Below are 9,731 nucleotides of genomic sequence, written 5' to 3'. Positions count from 1 at the left end.
GAAGTGTACAGTATCTTATGCATATTCATTGCGGCTAACCTGAAAGACAGACAGGTTGTGGGGATCACCAGGACGGGTCTGAGAAGGCCTCCTGCACTAGGTGGACAAAAGCACAGGGAGGGAAAGTGACTTGCCCATGGCCACGGGAAAGGTAATTTTCAATGATGGGTAAAAGGCTGCTTTACCTGCAGAAGTGGACTCCTATGAAATGACCTGACAGATAGGCAGTAAGCAGAGGTGGCCTGGTGATGGAGTTGGGAAGGGTTTTACACTTATATGGAAATTCTGTGCACAAATTAGCAGGGGTTAATGTGTGTGTGTGTGTGTGTGTGTGTGTGTGTGTGTGTGTGTGCGTGTGCGCGTGCAGATTTGGTGAGGGAATCTCCAAAGGAAAAGAATGTGCCCACTTTCCCTTTGAAAATGAGTGTAACATATGATTGCAAATTTCTGCGGGTTGTTATTAAAATTAATCCCCACAGAGTCAAGAGAAGAAAGTAAAGAACCCAAAAAAGTCTTTACCAGAGACCCAACTCAGTTTCCAAACCTTATCGATTACATCGCCCTGAATATTTGTAACAATTCCACACAATTATGTCTCTCCTTACTGTCCGTTACACATATCCTATATATGCAAAGAAAAATACATCAATCTTTGTAAAAGATACAGTAATTTAAGCAGACACTGTCACTCTGCTCCTTTCCATCTAGTAAATCGGGGCTTCCCAAACCTGATCTAGTGACCTCATCTCAGGGGTGGCCTATTCCATTCCTCAAGAGCCACAAACAGGCCAGGTTTTCAGGATATCCACAATGAATATGCATGAGATAGATTTGCATGCACTGCACCCATGCAAATGTATCTCATTCATATTCATTTATCTCATGCATATTAAATGTGGATATCCTGAAGGCCAAGCCTGTTTGTGGCTCTAGGGGACCAGAGTTGACCACTCCTGCCTTAGCCAATGAATGTGCATTTACTGGATCTCCAATATGTGCAAATCTATCTCATACATATTCATTGTGGTTATTCTGAAATCCTGACTGGCCAGATGCATCCTGAGGACTGGATTCAGAATTGCTGTTCTAGCTAATAACTATAAGCTACAGAGGGATTATTTTCCTTACAAAAAGAATAATGTGCAAAGGAAAAAATCTGCACTAAGTTTCATTCCAGCTGTGTCGTAGCTGAAGGAAAGAACTTGCCAGTTCTCCATGATTTCCATAAATGTGGGGTTGGTTTATTTATTTCTTTGCACATTCCTGATTTGCAATGTGCCTGAAGAAATGCAGCTAACTTTTAGTTGACAAAGCCCTGGTTATATTTAGCAATTGTATTTTAAATAAACACTCTTTACAGGTCAATGCACTGGCTTGAAAAACTATGCTCCAGTGGTTCTTATCCCAGGCCGGTGATGGCAAACTCCACTCCCTGAACACTGCAAAAAAGGCTTGATTTTTAGGATAGACAAACTATGCAAATGAATCTGGTATACAATGATCTATCCTGAATATTAACTGTGGAATACTGAAAGTCAGACTTGTTGTTGCACTTGAGGCTGGGGGTTCATCATTATTGCCATATCCAGTCTGACTTTCAGATTATCCCTTATGAATACACAAGAGTTATATCTGCACACATTGGGTCTAAGAGCTAGGTTGATGTATTCAGCTATTCCTCCTATATATTCACCATTGGATAGCCTGTAAACCTGGTCAGGGAAGTACCCCAAGACGTGGGCTGAGACCGACTGCATTGGAGCTTTCAGTAGAAAAATAATTATCACATTTTATAGCTTTTCCTCCCATTTTGTGTCATGCCACCAAATCTTTGGAAAGGAAGATTTTTGGTTTGATTTGACTATTCAGGTTTTAGCTATTCTAATGCAACTACCCTTTGCAGGACTGGTTTCTCCATTAAGCAAGCTAGGTGGTCGCCTAGGACACCAAAACGTAGGGACTGCAGACTTCCAAGTTCGCCTTCCCAATTTTGAGGTAGGGTGCCACATGAGAGAAGGGGATGAGTGCAGGATAGATGTGGGGGCTGGAGGCAGAGGAAAATGAATGGATGGGGAATTGTGGAGCAATGAGTACTGGGAGGTTAGGTAGGGAGAAGAGAGAGAAAGAGGATTCTGGGTAAGTAGGGGATGGAGAGAGAGAGAGAGACGATACTCAGCAATGTAGAAAGTGGGTATAGATACTGGAATGATGCTGGTGAGCTGAACAGAGTGAAGGGGAAGAAGAGAAGGATGCTGGAGGGGTAGAAGCAGAGGAGAGAGAGAGATGGTGGAAAGGGGTTAGAGAGAAGTGATGCTGGTCACTGTAGGCAGGAGTAAAGGGAGGAAGATACATGTCTTGGCAGAAAGTGAGAGGAGAATTAGAGGTGGCTGCTGAGCCAGGTGTGAGAAAGGGATGCAGTGCCAGGGCTGCCACCAATAGGCCGATAGATAATGGGGAGGGCACAAGTTTGAAGATTCACCTCCCCCATATTTGAAGGTAGAGTAGTCCAGAATGCAGTACAGTAAGATCTTTGGAGGATTCCGTCTTTCAGAAACAACTCACTTTATTTCTGCATAGGCTACAGCAGGAAAGGGTTAAGAAATGTACACGCTCTAAAGTGCAGAGCCCTTCTAGAACCTTCCAGAATGGCCCTTGAGGTGGTCATGGGAACCCTTCCTGAGTAGGCTGCCTTACATGGCATCCATTCTATCAAACCCGTCACCCAAATTAATAGGAAGGTCTGGAGGTTTGCCTTAGCACCCTCCCTCCTCCCCCTCCTGCTCCCCGCCCTGTAGTCAAAAAACAATTGATGAACCTTTATGTGACTCATAGTAAATTAAAAGAAATTCAGGGAAGGAAACCGAAATAGGAAAGAGGGACCCGAAGGTGCTGATGTGCCATGCTGGTTAAAAGTACCCAACCGCTGCACTGATGTGGATAATTTAGCAGCAGAGGAATTATATTAGGTGGGGCACATTCGAGTCCAGTTTTCGACAAGGCACTGGGGAGGCCAGCATTATACTGTATATAGCACGGGCAATGCACTCAGCCTTCAGGGAAATGGTTAAGTGGGAAAAATGATTTTCTCACCAGAGAGGATAGCTAGAAAATGTAGAAGACTGTCCTGCTGTGGAGAATTCTGTAATGCGAATTTCAGACTTTTGAAAACACTTTTTTTTTTTTTTTTGCAAAGTTGAGAAAGTCTTTTAAATTCCACTATAGCAGCTGTAAATGCACTAAAGGTGAGCTTTGTGGTGCTACAACATGAATGCATCGCATTTAGCACTGAAACCTCCCCCTTTTCTGTTTCTACAGGATGGTATCAACTTGACCTGCCTTCATGGCCTGGTTTACTAAGGCTTTGCTCCCATTCTCTGTCCATGGGAAGAAAGCTAAGTCAATCGGGTCTGTGCTGGAAGGAACGTGCAGGGCAAGCTGGAGCATTTTTACCTTCATTTCCATTTCTTATAGTTCATCAAACGCAAATGTGAAGCATTCAGACATGCTAACAGTTTTCCCCATAGGTACAAAGAGAACATTTTCTGGAACATTTTGCTGAAAGAAATGCACCTGGAGAAAGACTATTTGGAAAGCAGAAAACTGGGGCAGGACTATTTATATAGAAAGGCATATATACTTCTGAAGCTCAAAATTTTGCTTTACTTTAACTCATCAAGCTGATAGGTGAAGGCTTATTTTTAAGTGTGGTGATATCATTATGATATGCTGGTTATAGTGATAATCTTTTGATATGTTTTATTTAATATTGACATTTTTTATATGTAATGGTATTTATGATTGCATTAATGTTATGTTTTATTTGTATGATTCTGTTATTATTTGGTAAGTTTTTGATGTATTTAGCTTATATGTACATTGCTCTGAGACTGCAGGTTGGGTGATTAATCAAAATTTACTAAGGTTTCCTTCCAGTGTGCTCTACAGGGAGAATGTTTAGTATATTTGGCCCAAAAAAAGGGGGGGACGGACCCTTTAGTACATCTGGCCCTAAGAAAATTAACACCTTTTGGCAAATTAAGTGCTTCAGTTAGCACCAATGCTCAACATTTTGTGCTGGCACTAAGGACTGATGCCCCAGGAGCTGCTAAGGGCTTGTAAAATAGATATGCATTGAATTTGTCAGGTTATTTAAAAAAAAACAAAAAAAAACTTCTACTCTCAATTTGGCTTCATGGAATATTGAGGCTTGCAGGATTCAGCACAGTGGTAATTTTCTACGAAAAAGAGGTACTGGGTCAGCCCAGCAGCAGCTTCCACATCCCACTCCAGCTGCCTCGGGGAAAAAGGAAGCAAGTTCAAAAAGGAACCAGGTCAATGGCCAGGTGTGACCTGGCAGAAGATCACCGCTGGGATTCAAGCATTCTGCAAAGAGCTCCTGGAGCATCTCTGTAGATTTTCAAAGCACAAAAGCCTATAGCACAGTAGTGGTTTCACTGGTTCTTAACATTGAGGCTCAGAAACTTGCATAGGGCTCTTCGGGGTTTTCAGTGCACTCACGAAAAAGTCGCAGAACATTGTAGAATCACCTAGAAGGAGGCACTAGTTACAAGTCACAGTTTAAAAGGCAATATCAGAAAGTGACTTTCATGCTTGGCTCACTGCTAATTTGCTAACAGCTCCTCCATTCTATCCCATACATCTCAAAAGATTTCTAATACGTAAAATACTTCTCTATAAAATCCACCAGTCATCAAAGACAAATCCACACTTAGTTTGTGTGCTGGATTTTTAGATTTATTCATCAGTCCAAAGCAATCAGATAATTGGACAAAAATATTCTGAATTTATTTTTTTTAATTTCTCTTTGATATTTGCACAATAAAAGACAACTATGTCAAAATTCATTCCTCCAGGCACTACCTTTCATTCTGCGAATACCAAAATAATAATTTAAAAAAAAAGAATTATGAATAGTTTTGTGTGGTCATTTGATTGGTTTGGACCGATGAATAAAACTTGAAATCCAGCACATGGATTTATGTATGATGGTCCTTTAATTCATATAATAATATTTTACATTAAAAAAACATTTTGAGATCTATGGGATAGAAGAGGGTCGTGTGCTGGTGAATATATCATTCTTCTCAGCTGTGTGGACTGCTCTTGGGAGTTCACTGCTAACGTTATCGGTTAGAGCAGGGTTCAAATCCCACCAGCACTGCTTGCAACCTGTGGCAAGTCACTTCTCCCTCCATTACGTCAGGTACAAACTCGGGGGCTAGGGAAATATTTGCAGTAGCTGATTGCAATCCGCTCTGAAGTGGTGGAAAGCAAATAAATAAATAAAATAACGTGAGCGAAGGGCGAAGGGATTGCTTCACTGGAGACTCACAACCGTGTCGTGTTAAATGCACCCAGACAAAGAGTCTTGGATTTAGCAGCAAAGAACTGGGACATAATGTAAACATTTTTTTTGTTTATGCTGCTAGAATCATAAATTCCGAAAGCTCTAAACTTTAATGAGCGAAAAACGCTAATGTAGCCGAATTAGAAAAAATTGAGAACGAAAAGCAACAATATAAGGAAACGAGCCAAAATCATCCAGGACGCAGGGCACGGTGCAGCTTGGCATTTCTTGTGGACGTTTTGATTCCGATTTTCATTCCTGGAAGCTCCTCCTATTTCGCCCTACTTATTTACCCCCACCCCCACCTTTTGGGAAGCTTAAATCCGAGGCGGGAGCTCTGCTGTGCAGATCCTGCGCGGAACCCCAGGAATACAGCACTGACGGCTGAAAAGTGGACTTCGGGGAGGAGAGCGTTGAAAATAAGGGTGGGGGAGGAGCATTAAGAAGTAGACGCCTTGTATTCATTTGTTTCAAATGAATACAATAAGCGAAAGAAGAAAAGAAGGTAACATCAGAAATATCAAAAGATGAACCAAGAATTAAGTCAAGAAGCAGGCAAGCGGATACTGTGAGCAATGCAGCTGCTGCTGTTATTGCTTGTACTGTACTGCTGCTGGTACATGTTTGCCTGTATTTATTGGCATTTATTATGCTAAAGAGCTAGGCGGCTAACAATGCTACGTGCATCCAGCCACTTCCCGGCAATGCACACGTCCGAGGCCCCTGACCCCCAGCGAGGACCGAGCTCCTCACCCCGCTCCCTCCACCTGGGGCTTTTCCGCACAGGCGCACGAGAGGCTCGCGGGTCTCCCGCGGGGACCACCACAGCTCCGCACCTTTCAAAAGCGGCGCAGTGCCCGAGCAATAACACAAAATACTACCGCCTGGAAGGCAATAGTGCCCGCGCTATAACCCTGAGACCCAGTCCGGGTTTACGCTATAGTCCACCGTGCTTGTTGGATGTGTTGGGAGGGGGGGGATCCTTTACATTTTTACTTTACTGGAAAATAAGTAGGAATTGGGGAAAGTTGTGTCAAAAACCCGGCATTTTTAAGGCTCTTTGAAGATCTCAAAGGTCAGCATTACCTCCTATGGTCTACTGGCTTTTTGTGCTTTTTCACATCAGACATCGGCTTCTGAACTTCACGTAGAGCCTGGCAAGTTCCAAAAATTCAAAGGAGCCCTGGTCTGTGGGAAACTACAGCAATACTGAATCCGATCTTTGTGGCAAACTGTGATCTCCCGCAATAAGATGCAGTCACTTCATCTAAGGGTTTATTTAAGTACAGGCTCTGTGCCCCGTTTAAAAAAAAAAAATCCTTTCAGTATACTTTAATAGCTTACAATAGGAAAATATCATATTAAGCTGCTGAATAGTGATTGATGTAGCTTATTATTATTATTATGTATTTAAGAATTAGGTGCCCTTCTGAAATAAAAGCAGAAATTAATGAATAATTCAAGTTTAACTAGAAACACACCAATGGGGAGGCATAATGGAGTGTAGCTCTTGGTTTCAATTTCTTAATCCTCTTTTTCTTTGCACTGATTGATTTCCTGTATTGTATAGTCTGTGTACAGCTAGATGGATAAATAAAGTCATAATAATCTTTCTTAAATACGCAGCTTACACACAGTAATATATTTCAATTTGGTCAAATAGTGAAAAAGCAAAATTCAATAGTACACTAAAGCAAAATACTTTATTGAATACGTTGTGGTGATAATAAAAACTGCTAATATAGGTTTTTCAAAAGTCAGTAATCTGCTCTCCAAAGAACCTTGAATTATGTACCGCAATAATAAAAATTATCCTATGACTTTAACAATCAGCAGACAGTAGTGGGAAGATTTTTTTTTGGAAGGTGAGTGGACACTTTCACACCCTTTACCTGTGCATCTTCGGCATGTGCGATCCAAAGTGTTACAGATTTCATCCCTAGATACTAACTTTTGAATTTTTACAAAAAAATAAAAAGTGAATGTTAATGTTTTCAGTCTGGCATTCACTGAAAAAGGACATATAACGTAAGATGAAACAGCTGTAGTGACAGCAGAAGAGACACTACAGAATATCAAGCTACAATATAAACACAAGACATATTTAATAATCCACATATGTAAAGCAGCTGGAATTCTGTCCCTTGAAATAGTTTTATAGGCGAAGAGGAGGGCTCCAAACAGAGTGATCACCCGTCATTATTTATCACAGTGAACTAATCTTGTTTCTATCATTTACGCGACATTTTATTTAAATTATCCGGTTGTTTTTTCATGACCAGACACCAACGATAGAAGAGCAGAAAACGGGTACTGTAGGAAATTAAAACGGTATTTCTTTTACCATAATACCTTTTGTTACCTTTCTGATTATGAAATCTGAAAGAACTTTTATAAAAACACATGAGAGCCGTCTATTATTTTAAAAAGAGCTCTTATTACTGCAAGCAGATACAAAAAGGACCAGTCTGGGAAGCATCCAAAAACCCTGAATGAGGACAGATTGAACCCGTGTGATGTAAGATTTGTTTTTTGGGTTTTTTTTCCTGTAAAAAGCTTGTTACAGCCAAGTTGAGCATCAAAGTTGCAAAACGTACATATATCTCTCTATTTAAAGGTAAAGAGGGCTTCGGAGACGGGCACTGGGAAGTAAGAAATAAGCGGCACCCCGAGCTGATAGAATCGACCTTGAACCTGTGAGTCCAGCATGAGAGAAGCATTAAAGGTTGGGCAGATGTTGGCGTTGGGGAACAGGGGGTCGGGGTTGCACTCCCTTGGCAAGCTCTCCAGAGCCCTTTTGGAGGCAGGGTGGCACAGACTTTCTGCAGGCGAATAATTCTCTTTGGCTGGTTTCGGGATGCTCTTGGTAGACAGGATGCTGTCTATGCTAAAACTCGTGGACTTGTCCGCGCTCCTGGGCGCCGGCTGCCTTCGCTCCTTGGGGCCGGGCTTGGTGCTCGCCGCGGAGCCGCTGTGCTCCGCCCCCGAGGTTCCCGAGGCGGGTGCAGGCTTCTGGCGGGCGCTTCCGTCGGCCGGGGCAGCTTTCGGGGGTCTCTCCCGCCCCCCTACCTTGGCAAGGAGCTTGGGGGGAAACAGGGGGAGGGAGATGTCTGCAGGGGGGGCGGCGGAGGAGCGCCCCGCGGGCTGGGGATGGTCCCCCCCTGGGTTAGCGGGGCGAGCAGGAAGGGGGGAGCCGGAGGGAGCGCATCTGGCCGGCCGCTCTTCCTCTTCCGATGACCCCAGCTCCTCCGCGGAGTCCCGGCCACCCTCCGCCTCCAGGCGGATTTCTGCAGGTGGGGGCCTGATCTCCGGGTGGCCAACTGCCCCCCTCCCCTCCTCCTCCTCCTCCTCCTGGCTTTTGGGTCTCTTCGCCTCCTTCTGCTCCCGGACTGCGGACGCCTTGGGCTTTCTCTTCCGGCGCCTGAAGTTCCCATTTTCAAACATGTCCGTGCACCTGGGGTGCAGGGTCCAGTAGCTGCCCTTGCCGGGCCTGCCCTTCTCCCGGGGCACCTTGACGAAGCAGTCGTTGAGGGAGAGGTTGTGGCGGATGGAGTTCTGCCAGCCCTGCCTGTTGTCGTGGTAGAAGGGGAAGCGCCCCATGATGAACTGGTAGATGCCGTTCAGGGTCACCTTCTGCTCGGCGGCCTCCTGGATGGCCATGGCGATCAGGGCGATGTAGCTGTAGGGCGGCTTTTGCGCCGGCTCCTGCCGCGACATCGCGCCGCCGGCCGCGAAGCCCAGCGCCGGCAGCGCCGCGCGCTCGGCCCCGTACAGGTAGACCAGGGGCGAGCCGCTCAAAGGGCTACCGAGCCGGGGCAGGTGGCCGCCGCCGCCGCTGTAGATGTGGCTCATGGCTTAAGCGTTTAGGCTCCTCGACCCTTTTCTTTCCTCTGAAAATGAGGACGGCACCGGGGGTCCTTCTAAGCCTGCACCCGGCAATCGGGAAGGAGCAGCTCGGATCCCACCGCCGCCTTCCCCAGCTTCTTCTCGCTCTGTCTCTTCTTCATAGCTCAAAAATGTTAAATAATTGTTGTAAGTTTGCTATTTTATGTTGACTTAGCGCTGGAAAATAAATTGTCTATGATAAACAGTCCTTGTGTTCTCAGCCCACCCACATTAATTAAAATTTCGCTGCAAAAAAAAAAAAAAAACAAAACTCCAGGCTTTCTCCACGTGTCTTTTTTTTTTTTTTTTGGTACCAGCCAATGGCTTTCTGGGCTCTTCCTTCATTTGTTTATAGAATTAAGTCTGTTGATAAGTCTGCCCACCCAAGTTGAATCAAGCTGTGTTTATTTGGAAAAATTTCCGGGCACCCAATACATAAACGCACTGATCCGATGTTTGAAATATCACGTCCACCCCT

General features: G+C 44.3%; 1 protein-coding gene across 1 annotated transcript; it reads right to left on the bottom strand.

Moving 5' to 3' along the window:
- Window positions 1-7,095: 7,095 nt before the first annotated feature.
- FOXL1 (forkhead box L1) lies at window positions 7,096-9,353 on the bottom strand. The gene has a single exon (XM_029608080.1). The coding sequence runs from the start codon at window positions 9,218-9,220 to the stop codon at window positions 7,976-7,978; it is 1,245 nt and encodes a 414-aa protein (XP_029463940.1). The 5' UTR covers window positions 9,221-9,353; the 3' UTR covers window positions 7,096-7,975.
- Window positions 9,354-9,731: the final 378 nt, after the last annotated feature.

The sequence above is a fragment of the Rhinatrema bivittatum genome, chromosome 7, assembly GCF_901001135.1.
Source record: "Rhinatrema bivittatum chromosome 7, aRhiBiv1.1, whole genome shotgun sequence".
NCBI classification, from domain to species: domain Eukaryota; kingdom Metazoa; phylum Chordata; class Amphibia; order Gymnophiona; family Rhinatrematidae; genus Rhinatrema; species Rhinatrema bivittatum.
Note: the sequence above shows the minus strand (reverse complement) of the source record. Positions and strands in the feature narration are given on the sequence as shown.